Source organism: Lepeophtheirus salmonis, chromosome 4 (assembly GCF_016086655.4).
Source record: "Lepeophtheirus salmonis chromosome 4, UVic_Lsal_1.4, whole genome shotgun sequence".
NCBI classification, from domain to species: domain Eukaryota; kingdom Metazoa; phylum Arthropoda; class Copepoda; order Siphonostomatoida; family Caligidae; genus Lepeophtheirus; species Lepeophtheirus salmonis.
In genome coordinates, this window is record NC_052134.2 from 53038135 (window position 1) to 53058010 (window position 19876).

At 31.0% G+C, this 19876-nt stretch overlaps 1 protein-coding gene across 1 annotated transcript in view; it reads left to right on the forward strand.

Moving 5' to 3' along the window:
- LOC121116208 (lipoma-preferred partner) overlaps positions 1–19876 on the forward strand; it is a 112245-nt gene that overhangs the window by 64711 nt on the left and 27658 nt on the right. Inside the window, exon 4 of the mRNA XM_040710457.2 lies at positions 18397–18587. Within this exon, the coding sequence (XP_040566391.1) occupies positions 18397–18587 (191 nt within the window). The remainder of the gene's footprint in view (positions 1–18396; positions 18588–19876) is intronic.

The following is a 19876-nucleotide window of genomic DNA, read 5'->3' on the forward strand; positions in this document are numbered from 1 at the left end:
GAAGGAGTTAAAAAAAAAAAGAAGAAGAAAAAGAAGAATTTTCTTGGCAATTTTTTTTTTTTTTTCAAAAACCAAGCCCTCCCCAAAATATAATCCTGCCAAAGCCCCTGTTTATCCTCTACCAATTCACTCAAGGCGAATTCTTCGAAAGGAATAAATGATTGCACACGTCAAATGATAAAGTGACGTCATCTGTTGTACCTCTCGTTTAGAAAAAGTTTTTCCCTGCAATTAATTGTTACCATAGATATTATTAATGGGTCCGACTTCTTCTTCGCAAATAGTATACAGTATACCCTTTGTGATTCATTACGTATCATTATTTATGATTATGACTAAGTTAATTATCACATACATAGATTAGAACATCAATGAGAGAGTGAGGGATATAAAATTTGCATTTACAGATTACCTAATCTGTATCATTAAAAAAAAAAGATAGCCCCTAGAATGGAGCAATTTATGAATATACTATAACATGGAGCTTACTTTTCACCTATCATTTTGATATTGGGTAACGTCAATAAATCAAATTTATTTTAGAGGCTTGCATAATATTTTTTGTTTATTTTGCTTAAAGTGTGTCTGTTTTTTAATAGAAATTCTACGGAATTATGTGTGTAGGGGAGACCAAAGACAGTTTCAATGGCAAGGGAATCCTTGGATTATATTTAAAGGGGCTATAGTCCCTCCATCCCTTCCCCCTGCCCCTCAGACGCCACTGAATATGATATGAGCGTATTTTATAGAAATCAATATTCGGAGTTAGATACCTTTTTTGAAAGCCTGCAATTGCCCCATATTAGTCCTTGCTTAGGACTATACGGCCCACTAAAATTACAATAAGTATATATGATACTAAAACAGTTTCTTTTTTTATACATAGCTAAGAAATAGGTAATTATAGGCTTGTTAAAGTGACTTCAACAGCAAAAAGAATGTTGGCAACAAGTGTTTGTCAGGCTTTTTATAGGCTGTACCTCCTAATTTGTTACGTATGATGAATCTATGGCAGCATTAAAAGTTCTACTAGTTCTAAGTGCACGTCCTACAAATTGGGGATTTGGAAGCCTATTGACTATATCAGAAACATACACAACGTCATGCCCAATATAACCCTAATTAGTGTGTCTCATATTATTCGAAGATGTATTTACTATGTTACTAAAAACTGTATCATCGTAGGAGCTAATGCTTATTACCACATAATTTTAAACATTGTATTTTATTTTTGCTATTTTAGCCTTGTTTGCAGAAAAAAATGATATTTAAGTAGAGATCAAATAAAAAATGTATTAAAAAAGGTTCAAAATATCAAAAACATTCTTCACATTGGTGGCTCAATTAGCTTGAATGCAATATGACTGAAAGATGATGTAATTTACTGTTATATGTCATATAAACGGAAATCAAAGTTAATAATTAATAACAATACAGCATTTTTTAAAGATGAAAACTCATGCAAAGAAAAATTAAAACTAATCATAATTATGTTAAAAAAGAACCACGTGAATGATCCCTTTCACCAGTTGTTCCCAACATCAGGACTGTTAAGTCTTGCGCATTTAGCGTGATCTTTACGCAATTTTCCTCTTTGAAAAACGATTTCCTTATGCTACAATATAGAAATTGACGTAGGATCTCACATTTTCTTGCAAGTTCTTGCATCATAATCTGGCTTTGCCTAATTTGAGCGAAAATCAACTGTCAATTACCCCAGAGCAGGATCTCTGAGCATATCCATACAGATGAAAAACATATTCATAAATATTTTAAGAAGAACAATTGGTATTTAAAATCGAAATTTCTTACATACAATTCAATTACAGATTAGTATTCCTTATTTAAAAAATCTTATGTTTTTAACTTTGAGTTGTATAACGCACATTTCACACAAAAAAGAGGTGCTAAAAAAAAAATGCTTGTAAATACTTATCATGTCACCTTTCATACGTAGAAAGTGAAAGACTATTTTGTAGTGTGGGCAGAATATGTGAGCCAGCCAGGAATAAATTAACTCTTGAGTACGTAGAGGGATTAACTTTTTAAATATTTTTTAAAATGATTTATAAATAGCGCTAATCAACAAAAAGTTAAACATTATAAAAGTAAACTATTTGGTATTTTTTTTAACGTAATTCCTTTATACGTAATAAGGAATCTGAATTGTTCATAAAGATGGAGTCGTTACATCTCTAGTTTTTATCAAATATCTCAAGTAAAACTTGACTAAAATTATTGATTTTTTGAATCAATAGTTTGCATTAAATGATTCAATTGTATTTATTCTAAATTTTATGGCGGTTGCTTTTTTTTATGTGCGAATAATTTGACTTGTTGCAATTGTTTCGAGTCTCCTTATCTTTTAAAAAAGAAACATAAATCCTTATTTTCAAAGGTTTTCATTCTACAATACTTACAAACGTATTTGTCTATTTAGAAGTTAATAATAATTTATCATGAAAATTGTCAACTTGAGGAAGTAATTACATGTAATTATAATTAATATAATCATTCATGTGTTACCAAATATTTATGTTTTATTGATATATGTATGTACTAGATAGAGTGGACCCTCGGCACTCAGATAATTTTCAAATACCACAACATTTCAAGTCCAAATTATCTCCACAAAAAATCAAATAACATTAAAGTCATTGAACAATTTGTAATACTTTGCCTTTATTAATGCCCTTGACCAACCTTATGACAAAAGTGGTGGAAAATATTTAGGACTACAAGTCCAAGTCGAATCTCAAGTCTCGCTCACAGATTTTTGAATTGCTAATTTATCATATGTGTTAATATTTTAGATGCGAAAATGCAACTTAAGCGTTGAAAAAACATTCAATTGTGTGATTTAAGTTTAAAAAAGAATAACTCTTCAATCTAACTATAGTTTTTACTGGGTGGTCCATTGAAATCTGAACACTTACTAATTCAATAATTAATAAAGGATGAGCAATTAAAATTAATTCATATTTCGACATATTAACAAATAGAAAAATAGTTATAACACAGAACAAACCTGGTCTCTCTATTTCGCTCACAAGTTGAGAAAATGACATTTGAACATGATCGGATGAATTTCCATTCGCACACTAGAAGCAATTGGGCCACCGTCTACGTCATTAGCAAGTCCGAAACGTTGGAGAGAAATAAGGGCTCTTTCAAGGCCCCTTAAATGATTAAAACAAGGTGCATTATATTTTACTGATAATCTAAAATTTAATAAAAACTTAAGTAATGCACAAAGTACAATTTTTGACTCATATATGGGACTGTACAGCAGGCCTAAAAATCCCTTTTCATTCAAATTAGAAGAAATTGTATGAGGGCAAAAAAAAAAAAAAAAAATCATGAAAGCATTGCCATAGTCAGCTTTTTATTGTTCCCAGCAAGAACGGAGGGAATGCGGGACTGCAGGACAATAACCCAAATACGGTTCAGCCTAATATCGAGTTGCCACTGTATAATTTATTTATTATTTGTTACAATTGTTTCCGAATGGTATTTTTATACCTTCCAATCCTGGTAATAATTGTGTTATTTGTGCCATTGGCCTAAATGCACCATAATTGCTTTTCAAATTGTTTTTACATCGAATCATAATTGGGGAGGGCCTTAATGACTCAATCATCATCCAAGTAACGTTTTGCAAGTTTTATCATAGTTATCCATTCACAGTATCATTTATAATTTTCTATATATGTGGAACAAACATTAATATTATTCTTTTGACGAATATTTCATTAATTTATGGAATTTTTAAAATAACAATGTATTATGAGCTCAGACAATCATTTTTGCACTTATGATATGTGCAACACAGGTACCTAACAAACACTAAAATTTTAAATGTGTCCGTTTATTTTCCTCCAATCAATGTTCTAAATGTTGTTTGAAGAGTTCATATTCCATTTAGTTAGAGTGTAAACAATTCCCAACTATTATTAAATCATACATTTGTAATTCTATAGTTGGTACACAGACAAGGGGAGGAAGGGTCAATTTTTTTCCACACGTCATAAATGTATGGCCCCTAAGGTAAGTAACGTACACTCACAGTGACAATTGAACGAAATCCACGATTTCCCATTCGCAAACTCTGAGCACCACCGTCTACGCCATCAGCAAGTCCGAAACGTTTGAGAGGAAGAAGGGCTCTATTAAAAAGGCCAAACTGGATCCGGAGGAGTTAAGAAAATAGCCCAGGCCAATCCCCTTATGTCAATGAGGACCCACGCAAGGGACACTCTGGGTTTTATCAACCATAGTGTCCAGATAGCTATAAAAAAAAAGAGGGTAGAAAGATACTTATGAGGCCACTTTTGACACCAGCAGTTAAAGAAACCCATATTCTCCGACTCTTTTAAATGAGTATTTTGAGTTCCTTCGAAGTCTTTATTTTTACACTTTTGCCCCCCCCCCTACAGCCCTAATGGCAACCCCATCGACTTCACCCTTTGGGTGCATGCCGAGGAGAAGGCCAGCATTGACCACCATCCAAACACTGAGACCCTCAAGACGACTATCAGCTAGCACTGGGACACAATGACAGAGAACTACATCCACAGTGGGTGCCTAGAAGCCATCATTGTCGCCAAGTACCTGTACATTAATGATTAAGAGAGCTCAGACAAAGATTTATTTATACTATTAATTTTGTTGAAATCCGATTTTTAATTACATATTAGTGTTCAGATTGTAATGGACCACTCGGTACGCCAAAGGATTTTATACAATCATGGTGTCATTTACAAAAGAGTACTTGCTTCTAAAAGTTTTAGTTCAACAGCCATATCGATGTTTTTAAAGAAGAAATTGATCGAGAGATAAGTTATCTTTGTAGCCCCTCGAAATATTAATTACTTGAGGAAGTAGGGAAAAGGTTTGTATATAAAATTATACTTATACAGCCTATTTTTGCATTCATCAAATAAATAAATATATATGATGTAAATAAAGGGTCTGTCTAACCCTCCCACAATCATCATCATATAATCTAATGCCCTTGGACCTAACTAATGGATGAGTAAAGTGTGAGTCAAGGACTTCTTTATTTTTTTTACTCTTTATACAATAACAAAAAGTAGAAGAGGAATAAAAAACCACACAAGTCATTGAAGAATCCCTCAACCCATTTATAACAAGTGTATTATTATTATTGACAAGTAGTTTGTACTCCTCATATTTTACACAGATCTATATGTAGAGTAGAGATACCTCCGGATCCACCCACTCTATGTACTTAGACTAATGGTGCGTATAAGTATCACGTAGATATATTCGATATGAGTATGACGTCTCATATTACAACATTCATGTATACAGGGTTGATCTTATCTAGTGCAACACTTGATTTCATTTTGAATAAATTGGAAATTTATTCAAGTTAGGTTTAGGTTTTACTCAACAGTTTTCTTTCTCTAAACACTTTTTTTGTTCTTCACAAAAAAATTATCACTCTTAAAGTATACCTACCATTAACTTATAAAATGGATCAAATACGTATTTTCTTCGCAATAAATGTTGTGTAAAAGTTGTCACTTGTACTAATTGCAAACAAGGAATGGAATAATGCTTGATAAATTAAGCTTCTATACCATTCCTAAGGTATTTGTTCACCCCTAAGAAGGAAATATACAAACTTAAATTATTGCATTAAGAAATACTAGAATGCATTTAATTCGGTCGATGAAAAAGTATTACAATCTAATATGAGTTTTAAATTTTAGGAATATAAGCAAATTAATTATATTTGTCTCATATTTATCTCCCTTACAAAAAAAAAACAAAAAACATTTTTGCATACAAAAAAAGTCCATTGATTGACAATGACATAAATTATTTAATTAAGTGTAGCAGTTTAAAGAGAATTCAAAGTTTAAACTCAAAGCAAAATGGGTTCAAATATAGGTAGACTTAGTTTGCACTTCCTCTATGATTGCCTAAGGATCCTTGGCGTACGAAAAGTACTCTATAAAAGAATAAGACGAGAAACGTGCAATGAAAATTAGTATCCTTGGCATATTAGTTGCGACGTCTATCCAGCACGCTAGAATTGTAAAGATTGAACTTATGATCTCAAATCTCTTGACTATGCCATTTAATGCTGGAAGTGAGGCCTCCCTACTGGTTTTTAAGGCATATCAGAGTGAGTGATCCAAAATGATCTCAAAGATCCTTTGAGGTGAGTAGAAATCCATTCGTAACTCGACTGCTACATCCCTTCTCAACGCTCCATCCTGAAGTAATTAACGTAGTAGTTCCGGGGTTCTACTGTCTTATACTGATATAACATTTCGTCCTATTTTGTGACTTTATCACTTAGATAAATAGCAATCCTAAATTATAATAAGTATGCGAAGAACCTTGAGTTATGAATAAATAATAAATAAATCCTTACTATTTTGACAAATTTTGATTGTATTTAGATACATATTATTTGATAATTTGCAAATAATAGAGATTCGAAATAATGGTTTAATTGGATACATATAAGAGTACAATGCTGATTCTTTCTGGCCTTGCATCCCCCCTCACCCCCATTGTTGTATGCATCTCTTATTTATTTACAATATCATTAATCATTGCTTGCTCACTTCTTCTGTTTCTTTAAGGTGCTATATAGTTCTTTGACTCATATTGATGAATATTTTTGGGGATTCGCAATTGACAAGAATAGTTTTTTAAAATATACAAAGATCACACATGGAAGTATATCGACGTCTTTTTTTTCCCCTTGAGTCATATATACTTCTTCTTATAAACTGTCTTTGAAGGGTTCTGGGAGGTTTGACAACTTACTCGGAAAGGATGCAAAGATTATCAAGGGGGTTTATTGTCATCTTCTGCTCTGGGAATTCCCTACCTGAGGGCATCACTGTAATATGCTGCTATTTTGCATGAGAAACAAAAAAATCAAATGAGCGCATAAACCAAGTGGCCTTACTAAGATATAAATTAACTTTTGGGAGTCATGTATCAGTTCCAAGACCTCCACTGCCAATATATCTTCAGATCTGAGAAAAGTTACATGTCCTCTGGATTATATAAATAATTTCGTTTTTTGTCTCGGTGTCATTTTCTTGATAAGATAAAAAAATAAAAATTCAACATCACAGTCTTATGAAATATTCAACGTGCCAAACTTTAATTTTGTGTGTCTCTGAAAAAATACCCAGAGCCTCTTAATTTGTTAATAACCTAATGTTCATATTTTATGGTTGCTGCCCCGGTAGAAGGTCTCACTTTCACAAATATTAATTTGAATCTCTCGACAGAAATTCGACTTTTAAAATTTCAGATCCTCTGAGGCTTTGATTTGGAAAAGGCGTCCTAGTGGATATTCTAGAACATTACACAGTCCCTATACGAGGATGAATCAAGGGGCGTCCACAGAGGGTTGGTTGGAGGGACTGTCGCTCCCCCAAAAAAAAGGATTTTTTTTTCCGAAAAATTTAATAATTTAAATTAATTTTGTGTGAAGCGTTGGGGATTTTTGATTTTTTTCAAAAATAATCCAAAACCAAGACCAATATATAATCCTACGGACGCCCCTGCAATCCCTCCGCATGAATCAGGGTTTGGTTTCGGTGTCTACAAGAACATCAAAATGGTGTATTTGGAATTGAATGTTAATTTTGAGAATTAGTATTCCGATGATTTTTTATTGTGGGGAAATGATGATGATGATGTTAGAACCATTGTTCTAGGTTTTCATTCGTACGACAATGTCTTTTAATAGTATGTTACTTGTCACGTTGATATCTGTCTTTAATTCTTCAATTTTTATTATCATTTAAAATGCACAAGGCATTGTGAATTGTAAAGAATCACGTGTTATATATTCTACATACAAATTATCATAGACTCATACACAGTGTGGTACAAAATTAGAGTCCTATTAACCTGAACATCATTAATTTAAGAGTTTTATGTATACAGATTCCGTTACTCAAGTCAAAAAAATATTGCAGTGTGAGCGCCAGTGTTGGAATGTTTATAAAAATTTCTTTATAAATACTAAATTTGACAAATATATATTTTTTTTTTTTTTGTTAAAGAAGAATTTTTTTTTTTTGACTATATTTTTTTTAGAAGGCATACATTTTGAACCAATTACCTTTTTTTATAAAAGTCAAATTGGTTTTTATATTGTTATTATCATAAAAATTCCTTCAAAGTGGGTTGGGGTTCTATGGTTCTGGGACCACAACCAACCTCAGGGTGCAAATGAAGTATAAACGCAGTAAATACCATTTTGAGCACTTTTATTCTCCTTCTTAGCTTTAGAATTTATACAATGGGGGAGAAGGAGGCCAATGCAATTTCTGTGCTAGTCATGTAATCACTGATAACAGCTACAGAGGCTGTGAGGGGCAAAAAATACATTTTGCTTGAATTATACATTATGGTGAATCCACAACTATAGACAAAAAAGACTCGATCTAGGACCGAATATTTTTCAATAATTCGGTCCAAAATTGGTATTTAAGACCGTTGAGCGATATTTAATCGTTTTCAAATCCGGACTGATTTTTCGGTTTTAATATATAGAACAATTTATAATAGCCCTCAATCAATGGACTGATTCTCTTCTCTAAATCTATGCACAACATTTAACTTTATATGACGTCAATGTACCATTTTGAAACGCACATGACATCATCAACAATTTATCTATAGAATTGTTTCAAGACCGAGTTTAAATGAGTCGCATTTACACCGAATTTTTTTTTGGGACTGATCTCGAGTTAATTTTTTTTATACCTGTCCAAATCAAACTTTTAAAGGTTCGAATAAGTTTGATCAACTAAAAATCTAGAACTTGGAACTCCACAACGTCACTAATGAATGGTCGACTCATGACCTAACCTCTCAAATTTCGGACAAATACCCTTCCCAAACAAAATTGTCCTAGAGTGACAGTCTATTGATAAGGCTTCTCTGTCAAGTTGTTCAGAGTAAGGGAAAGAACATTGAATGATATATAAATGATCAATTTTACATAGGAAATATATAAAAAAGTATTAATACATATTCCAATACTAGCCATAATATTCTGAGGTGTGTTATTTAGTTTTTTATTTGGAATCTCATTCTAGACCAACTTGTATATTTAAAAAAAAAAGGCAATGACAATTTGAAGTAGACATTGAACATAATTTGACGGATCTATAACGTAAATACCTACGTGACGGGAAATAACTATTTTTTGTTATAATATGTTCAATATACTTTTCATATTCAAATGGTATTACATACATTATTCTAATTGTCAAAGAAGATGTTTGCAATCGTGATAAGTTTAAACAATTCTTTAAAAGATGTCATGCTACAATTCTGGTACGCTGTCATCATGATGTAAAGGTTGAGTGACTCACTCAACCTTTCTCTTTTCCATCCATTGTGTTTTATTATGGGGACGACTAACTTTTTTATTTACTCTCAACCTCAATTGTCAAAAGGGGAAGTAAAAATTTGAAAAAAAGAATAGCCACAAGGGCGCCCTCTGTACAATCAAAACGAGACAGGATTTAGAATTTTAAAGAATAAAAGAAAGTCGAATTTCTGTCGAAAAATGTAAATTAAATTACTACGTGGGATCATTTTTCTGTGAAATGAACTTTGTTTCGAGCTTGGATTTTTCAAATTTCATAACGTTTTCAATCATAATTATCCTTTCAAATCCTATTGAGTTTTGCCCTAATACTAGCACCATGTACCTGGAGACAAGTCCTGCTGGACATTAAACAGTCCAGCATGTATGTGACATCATTTTTTCTTCGGAATAAACTGGCAACCCGCGTAACCCCGTAATTTGTCTAAAAAAATATTTAGTAACGTTTTTGGTAATCCTATCTAATACCTTTTTTGTTTCAAGGTACGTAGCTGCATTAAATTATACAAGAGTCAACATCTGAGCATTAAATAAAAAAATCTGAATTAAAAATAGATAGGATCTTTGTTTATATCAAAAATTGAGGCGTAAGGTTACACTAACAATCCTGGAACAGAAAAAATGAAGGACATCTATATATATATATTTGAAAATTTGGATATTTTGAACACTTTTCGAAAAATGAGAATTATAACAATATATCCAATGGTTTGTTACAGATAAACAAACTTAAATGACAGAAAAAAATTCCTCGAAAATTAAATATTAATAGAAAATATTTTGTTCCATAATTAATATTAGACTTACATTTAATATATTATGCGCTAAATATAGATTTATAATGTACCATTCAATTTTTGAAATTTTTTCTTTAGTCAGTATTACAATCTTTCTTATCAAAGTAGTTTGGCTTATAACTTTTCTGAAAATTCCTTATGAATGCATGTTTGCCTTGATACGGAAACCATCACTCAGCTGCCTTCTTTTTTGATATTATATTTATCATATCTTCCACATCCATATGCTGAGTAGTGATAGCTTTATGAATTTATAATTAATTTTCGGAGGATATAGTTTGAACAAAAGTTTTCAAAGAAGTTAAATACAAATAAAACTACTTGATATATATATATGCATCTCTGATGATGCAAAGAGGCCATCATTAGATATAGGATGGGTCTTGATTCCGTATCCGAAGTACCTGGGCACGGTATAAGTATACTTTTAATGTCGAAAGATCCGAGATCCTTTGAGTGCTCGAAATTTTACGGATCTTACAAAGGATCTGAAGGATTTTTGCTAAATTAAAAAGCTTATAGTATTACAATTTCTTCATCTTAGTTATGAAAAAATATATCATATATATCGAACGTAGTATCACTATTTGTACTTGGAGCGACATCTACATGCATAAACAAGTTGTAGCCCCTGGGTATTAACAAAAATATTTATTGTATTTTGTTGTCAACTGTCGATGTGTCTTCTTCTTTCCTCTAAACTGTGTTAGATTGACATTGATTCGTTAGATTCGAATTATTTCTTATTCAGCTGTGAATAATTCCATTCAGTCATTATACAATAGTTCCATAATTGGAAGAATGGGATAGCTACCAACTGATTTTCGGCCTTTGTCTGCTTCTTTTTGAAAAGAAGCTGCGAGCTACAATAAAAATAACGCCGTGTAGTTATGCAAAAATATCGAATAATTATGTTCTAATTGTAATTACATTGGGGCATTTAATTTTGTTATAGAAACAGTCATCAGTAAAATTAATCCGACCCTATTTTATTAAGCTCTGAACTTTGAGTAAAATACTCATAAAATTCGAGACAAGTCTAACTGGGGTTTTGGATCTGAATCCGAAACTTTGGGGCCTAGAAATTTACTTGAATATTTATGTCTAAAGATCATAACTGATCCGGATGCGATAAAATGTGGATTTTCTCTATCGTTAAACAACATAGGTCGATTTTCCGAAATGATGAATTGTATTTAAATTACTTTCTTTTGAATTTATTTAGAGGAAAACGTGTTGTTTTTTTTTTTGTTGTTGTTGTTTCTTACAAAGAAATAGATTATTATACAAAGTCTGACTTTCATACCTAGAAGATAAGATGAGAACTTATTCCCCTTTACGTAGGTATATAGTCCTAGAAACAAAAAAATGAATCTTTCAACAGTTTTTGAATGACATTTAAAATACAGAAATGTACTCCCAAATGAGAATAATGCATGGAGTGTTTGAATTAATGATGTGCGCAAAATAGTCAACTACTAAACTATTACAAATATACATATTAGTGTTGATGCTCGTTTCAAGACTGATATTTTAGCCGATTCGGTCTTTAGTATATAGCGTTCATGCCTAGTCAAATTTGGTTCTACAAGATTTGCTCGAAAACATTTTTTGCCGAATGGCCATTTGAATTATTTGCTTTTATGTCAATCCATGTGCATTTTCCATTATAAATAATTATCCATCATGTCAAATAATAATTTATTGATAACGGAGAAGTGATAAACACTTTTTCCATTACACATCGTTACCTTTATTGTATCACGCAACCTCTCTTCCAAAAAGAAACCGAAATAAGGTCAGAAATCATCTAGTAGCTAGCCAATTATTTCTTCCAAATTTTTAAATAAATAACGTATTAGGTATGTTACAAAAGAGGGATTGCTCCAATCCCTCTTCTCCCCACCGTATTGAGTTGTTCAAACAGCTGATTGATAAGAAGTTTCGTGCCGCATTCAACGCCATAAATATGTACATCTTTTAAATCATAAATTTGATGCCTTTTTCTTAAAGACAGTACAAAAAATTTACCCTAATAATAATTTGATAATTCTTCCGTAGTATTTTATTCGATACTGTAATGAAATATTGCTTTGTTGTGTTGCTATACGTTTGTATTTGTGTAATGATAGCCAAAATTTATTCATAGAAATAACAAAATGACAAATATATAACTCCGATATTCATAGTATAGAATCACTTATTATATCGTTTATTTATCAAAAACAATACAGTATAAAATAGCCATGACGTATCAAGTGAGATGTGTGAATCGACAGCTGACAACAAAATACATAGGATATTTTTGTGTTAGCGGAGTAACGCCGTGATTAAAATGGCTGTTTTGTTTGATTATTACTTAATTTATCTAAAGTACTACAACGGTAAAGATTCGAACTATGTATATTCGAACCACATACTACATTTTTGTGTTTATATAAAGATAATTTATGAATAGAATTAATAAAAAAAATATTTTTACTGCAAAAGAGCACTCATTAATTTACCTAAATTATATATATATATATAGGTAATGAACAATATATATTTGTCATACTTTTTTATTAAATTGTATTAAAGTTTATAAACGTATACATCAAAAAATTAAACTTCATTTTTCGGGAAAATGTCCCAAATGTCTGTTCGGTGAAATATACATTCGGAAAATTGTACTTTGTTGAATTATCATTCGAACAAAAAGTCCGCTCAAGGTCATTTTATAGGTTAATTATGTGTGAAAAAAAAGCTTACAAATTATTACAAATATTTGTGTTTAGGATCGTTTTCAGAACGATGTTTGTTCATTTCTAAGTACTTTTTTTTTTTTTTTTTTTTTGAAAGTAAGTCTAAAACTGTTGACTAGTAATTGAGATTTTTTTTTGTTTTGAATGATTCAAATTGAATTTCCTTGCTGATATTGTTAACAAAAAATGACTGATTTCATCCGTATCAAATCTCTAAAATTTGTAATTTTTTGAATATACATGATTTTAGTACTTTTTTGATGGAGCCTATCTTTTGAAACAGTCGACTAAGTTATAAGTAAGAATTTTATATTTCTTTCTGCTTATTGATCAATCAATTATTATATATTTGCAATTGCATCCAAATAATTCTCAAATTGCTCAAATCGAAGTTTCCAAAATGCAACTATCAAATATAATTTTTATGGCGGTATATCTAGGCCTAAGCAATTATTTCAAGACCAAACTTTATGCCTATCTCTGGTTGTAGAAAAAATTGATTAGATGGTCATCGTTTCGTTTTTAAAAAGAATTTAACAAATGAGTGCCTGAACAGAAACTTTTCAGGAGAGTCCCAAGACTTGGTAAATGATGAAAAGCTCAACAAAAGGATGTAAGCGTTGTTTGTTTCATTGCAGTTATAACCCTTTAAGATACTTTAGGATGGGATGAATCAAGTAGAGTTGATTTTGTTTACAATTTTCAATTTGTCTTCGTTTCGCAACTCTTCGTCTCGTCTTTATTTCGAAAAGAAATTTTAGTTTAATCAGACATAACTGCACAAAATAATTTTGTCTATTCTTTATCATAAAAATAACCTTCTTTGACGAATATATTTCAAATTCCTAATTGGATCGTTAGTTTATGAAGAAAGATGCATCATGGGGCATGAGCGTTGTTTACTTTTTTTAGTTTGTAAACAGAGCGACAGGGAGTAGCACCGTCTTGCGACAAAATAATACAACTAATATAATTGAATGTAAAATATAAATGTATTTTACTCACATATAGGGCGCTATGAATTCCTTTTCATTGAAAATTAAAAGGGTATATCCTATTTAATATATTTATGTTGGCGTCCAATCAATAGACTGTCACACCACCTAGCGGTTTATAGATTTCATTTAGTTTATTCAAGCCCTATTGGAAAGAATTTGGCTAACAACTAATTTTAGGCCTTTCTTTTTTCTCTTTTTACAAGGAAAGTATTATACGGCACAACTCTCATCGAGCTCTCTTTCTCAAATACATATGCTGTAATTAACCCGTCAATTTTTTTGGCAGTCAACTAAGTTTGTCCAAAAAATTTATCACGTCATACTCGTCCTTTTATTTTTAAAGAAATGGACAAATGTGTTTTCAGAAAAGAGCGGATAAAAGAGTGAACAGGCCCAAGCCTAATTCTTGATGTGATACAGGAGATCAAGGACTTAATAACTATAATAATTATTATTATCTGTTAAATGGTTTTAAATGATGACTATATATTATTAAATATGTTTGTATATATATAGAACATTACTTTCCTTACAAACGAATCTTGCCTTGTCATTCCATCTAAATGCTTCGATTTTTTAACCATATGCTTTGCCTGCACGTCTGCCTACTCACCTATGTAGGTATACCCCCATTCTTTAAATGTTTGTATGTAGGTATCTCAAAGTCATTGTTCAAAAATATGATAAAACGTTTTAATTCAAATAGATACATACATAATATTAAAATGTGTAGATATTTATTTAAATTTTTATAATATCTATGTATGTATTTAAAAATTCAGTTTCTTCCCTTGTAATCCCTCTTATCAGATCATCATCATCATCCCATCCCTATTTTTTCCCAACTTCCTTGTGAACAAGTCTATTTAATAAGTAAGTAATCATATTAGTAATAGAGTTGGAAATCCTAAGCACTTTATTCTGGAAACATGTAAGTATAAAGAGTTGATGTGCTCATGAACGACAGAAAGTAACCCATATGATTTATTTGAGTAATTATAAGTTGTTTTGTGTCGTAGGGAAGGGATTGGGGCTTGCAATTACCTTATTTAGAACCTTATTTAAAATTGAGATTCCAAATATTAAATTTTTGGAAAAAAATTCAAAAATCCATAGCTGTTCAAAAAAAAAATTAAATATTGTGGAAAAAAAATTGAAAAATTAATTTTTTGGGATATCTAGGTGCGCTAAAACCCCTACATCCCACCCCTCCAGCTGTCCCTGGAGACTTACACTTATGACTACTCAGTGTTGTCACTCTGAGTCATTCATATGTACACAAACACTTTATAATTATGTTATCTCCTTTAAGAATGAAAATATATATATATAACTACTTTAGAATAGTTAAAAAAAACTATTTAAGTAACCAATCATAAAAAAACTAATTAGGATTTACAACTCTAACTCCAAGATGATGTAATTCGTGACGTCAGTGAAAAAGCTGGTTTGGGAAATGATAAATTATCATTTCCCTTGATTTATATTCAAGATGACTGATGATGTTAATTTGATGCAATTATCCATTGCAATGTTAATCAAATAAGACACAGTTTGAATCTTTTATTTGATATGGAAACGAAAGAAGGAAATACTAAAAATTATACAATCATATAATATTTTACTTGATTCCCAAGACGTCATTTGCACCTATTTATGAGTCTTGCATAAGGTAAGAGATGCGCGAGTTATGATCATCTCACTTTTTGCACACATTTTGTCGCGGTCGCCGACTCTTAAAATTATGACTATCATTATTAAATAAATAAAATGTTGTAATATATATTTATTATTTATAAGCTGTATTTTACACTATAATAAATCCTCTCAATAATGTTTGTGCACTGTTTTCCCCTTCCTTTTTGTATTGACCAACTAAGGGCTATATTTTAGAGTATAATATATACGAGGATAGAGTTATAAATTATAAACTCTTTTGGTATGTAAAAAAAAAATAGAAAGTATAAGTCAAAATGGTAACCTTGACAATTTGAAGAATGTTTGGGAGATGGAGAGCAGCTTAACTGTCATTATGTTTCATTATACCGAGTGATCCATCAAAATCTGAAGACTTTGAATTTTAAAATTTAAAAAGATATAATTTATTAATTAACAATCGAATCTCCACAAAATTAAGATTATAAATAAATGTATGTTGTAGCTCTTTTAATCATTATTGTAGAATCCCTTAGCAGGAATGATGGCTTCCAGGCTCCAATGGAAGGCCTGGCACCCGTTGCGGATGTAGTTCTCTGTCATGACGACGTAGATTTAATCACTCAACCTTCATAAATAATAAGTAATTGATGAGATTTCACTGGACCACCCGTTATTACCTATAGTCAGTTGTGAGATAAAGGAAATATATGATATATACAAATCACCAGATGTGGGGACTTGGACTCCAAACTTGTGGCTCGAATTGTACTTGAGTCCATATTTTGAAGACTTGCGACTCGACTTGATCTGACAATAATCAAAGACTCGAGGCTTGACTTGGAATCGATTGCTACGACTCATGACCGGTGTTGTGTTGTTTTTTTATCCAGGACAAGGGACCACGGTCCCGTCTAGTCCAGTCTCACTTGTCGGTCCTTAAAGAAGTTGTAGTCGATCCTTCGTGACGTCATTGAGGGCGTTTTCCTCCTTTTAATTATTCTATTATATTATAGAATAAATTATATAACTAAGTAAAAATATAATTTCATTATATTGCATTATACTGAAAACATGAATATGTCCAATAGTGCGGCTTTTTTTTAAACTTTTATCGAATTTCGATTATGGCTATTGCAGAAAAGTTGTGCTATGGTATGAAAATGACCTATAAAAAATTTCAGTGTCCTATGATTTTCATTTTTAGGCCACATATATTAATACTAAGAAGATATTGTTATACTATATATAAAATAATTGTGATATAATTTTTTTTTAACAATAAAAAGTGTTTATAAAGTTTTGTTCCTTTTAAATTGTCCTTTCAAACAAAAATTTGAGAAAAAAGGTATGAAAATTTGATGATCTGCGTATAGCACCTATCAAATTATTTAGATTTTCAGAAAGGATATATCAAAAGTTTCTTACGTGATTCTCTCTTTTTGTTCCTCAGGGGGTAGTGTTAGAAAAAAAGACTATTATAATATTTTGTATAGGTTAGAATAATGAATTTATAATTAATAAATAAAAAATAATGATTAATATTGTATATTAATATTCATTGAGTGTATAAATAGCTTTTATCTGTTTTTAAACTTAGAAAGAGTTGTGCTACCTAACGAAGACATTATAAGGAAATAAAATTAAAATGCAGTTAAGACATATCTCAAATACCCCTCTATGAAGGAATTGTTGCTCTACAGGATTATATATGTATATATATATTTAATTTGTTTTTGGAATTTTTAAAGAAAAAAAATTCTACAAAAAATTTCAAATATTAAACTTTTTGGAGAAAAAAAATTAAAAATGAAATAGCTATTATTAAAGTTTTTGAAAAAAGTTTCAAATATGAAATTTTTTCGAAATTATTTTTCAAAAATTCAGTTATTTGGCTTAATCAACATTTTTAGAGAAAATTCCAAGGACTGGCAGTCCTAAGGATCGACATTATTTAACAATAACCTCCACTTGTAACTCTCGGACAAATACTCAGGAATTAAAATATTTAATTTTGATGGATCTATTTACTTTAGTTCATCAGAAGAATTATCGTTAAATAAAAGTTATTTAAATTGTCCTAATTCAATTCCCTCTTTCATTTAATAATAAGTATTCAACAAATAGAAAGATACCCTTTAGTTTGTTTAAAAAAGGAGGGGGGAAGGTTTGACTAATAGTAGTGATATGTCGTTTGCGAACGGGACGCCTTTATGAACCGGTTCTTGGATGTGAACGTGGGGATCCTGCTCCCTACCAATCAGGAGACCGTTTAGAGCGTCTGCAGGAGGGGGGTCTGTGGCCTCCTTTATGAAGAAATTGTTGCTCAGTAGGATTATATATCTATATATATTAGGGGTTGAATTTTTAAGAAAAAAATCCAAAAATTATAATTTTTCGGAATTTGTAAAAAAAAAAATTCAAAAATCTGTAGCTATTCACAGAAAATTAAATTTTTTCGAAAATTAAATAAAAATACACAATACAACTAATTTTCTGACAAAATATTTCAAAATTTAAGTTTAAAATATTGATTTTTTTGAAATAAAAAAAATCAAAAACCCATAGTTATTCACAGAATAGCTATATCCCCCCCCCCTTTGTGCACGTGCCTATGCGCACTCCTCTGTAATTGTAATATATCTATTAAAGCAACAAAAAAATCTAAATAACTGTTTGTGAGCCGAAAGACCCGGTTCTTTAAAAAGAGCCGGGTCTTTCCATCAATAATTTATAGAGTGTTCACTAAATAATTATACAAACTATATTTTACCGTCTCTGTTTATTCTTTATAGGAAAAAGTTGGCTCCCTACAATGCAACGTCTGTGACAAGTGTGTGACCGGAGAAATTATTCGTGCCGTGAATACGGTGTTTCATCCAGAGTGTTTTAAATGCTTTGCTTGTAATGTGGATTTGAGCAAAAATGACGTTCCTTTCAAGGCAGACAAGGAAAAGCGGGTTTACTGTCTCAAAGACTATCAAGAGTAAGTTACATATTTTTTTCTTTGTAGGATATATTTGGGGGTTATTATCATAGTATGTAATTACAACTATTTTCCCTAAACAAACGATGTTAATATGTATATTAGTAATTAGGAAATACCTCCTAGAGCTCCATTATCCAAACCAAGAGTCTTAGGGACTAGGTATATCTAGAGCTGCATGAAACATGACCTGTCGTTAAGTAAATATAAATGAAACCGAAAATTAACGTGTTAATCCTGACATATTTGAAGAATATTTTAGAGGAGAGGAGCTAAGCCGTGAGTGTAAGGTAATAAAAATTTATTATAACAAGGTAGGGAACAAGAAAATCCTATAGCAAACACGGCAGATTGAACTTTCTCTTTTTTGGTGACGTCATTGGGAGCCTTTGTTTGGGCCCATATTATACATAAAAAGTATAAAATGTTGTCATTTAAATCATTTTCTATTGATTCCTTAATTATTAACGTTATGTTTAGGTTTTCAATTATTCTGTATAGTTATATTCCTTTTGTGTGAGTGTGTGTGTTTGTGTCCCAATGACGTCATCCATTATATTAATAAGTTGTCCATGAGAACTGAAAATCATTGCTGACTAACCTTGTTATATTAACATTGGGGAAATAAACTGAATCCCACTCCATATACATATAGCAATCACGTATAGGAAGGAATGGCTCAAATGTCGATTCTCAATTATATTTTTAATCCATGGAGGACTTACACTAATTACACCCGGACAAATCCTCAGTCTCTTTCAAGTGCACAAACGGTAGTGACTACTTATTCCAAGATGACTTTACCTGAAGAAAACAATAATAAATATAACAGTTTGAAAAATTAAAAACACTCTTCAAATTACAAATGTGAAAAAATATCACATGCATTTAGGTAATATTTTATACAACTCTAGGTTTCTCAATCATAATATTATTATTTTTTCTACATCAGCATATTGTGTAGTATTTTTAGCTTTTTATTTATACCATTTTTTAAAAAAAACTTTGTTCTTCATAATATATTTAGCTAAAAAAAGTTATTTGACATATTCAAAAACCCAAAAATGTGTCTTTGGCTACGGGGATAGCTGTAACTTTTGATGGGTTGCATTTCAAATGTAACCTATGAGCGAACTACTTATTAGTATAAACTTTGAACAGACTAAATGAATATAAGACATATGTAAATATGTTGGGCTCAATGTTGACGTCTCTGAGTCAAACAAACTCCGAATAATGGAGCCAAAAGCATCTAATAGTACAGGGTCGTGTATTACAATCGGAACAAA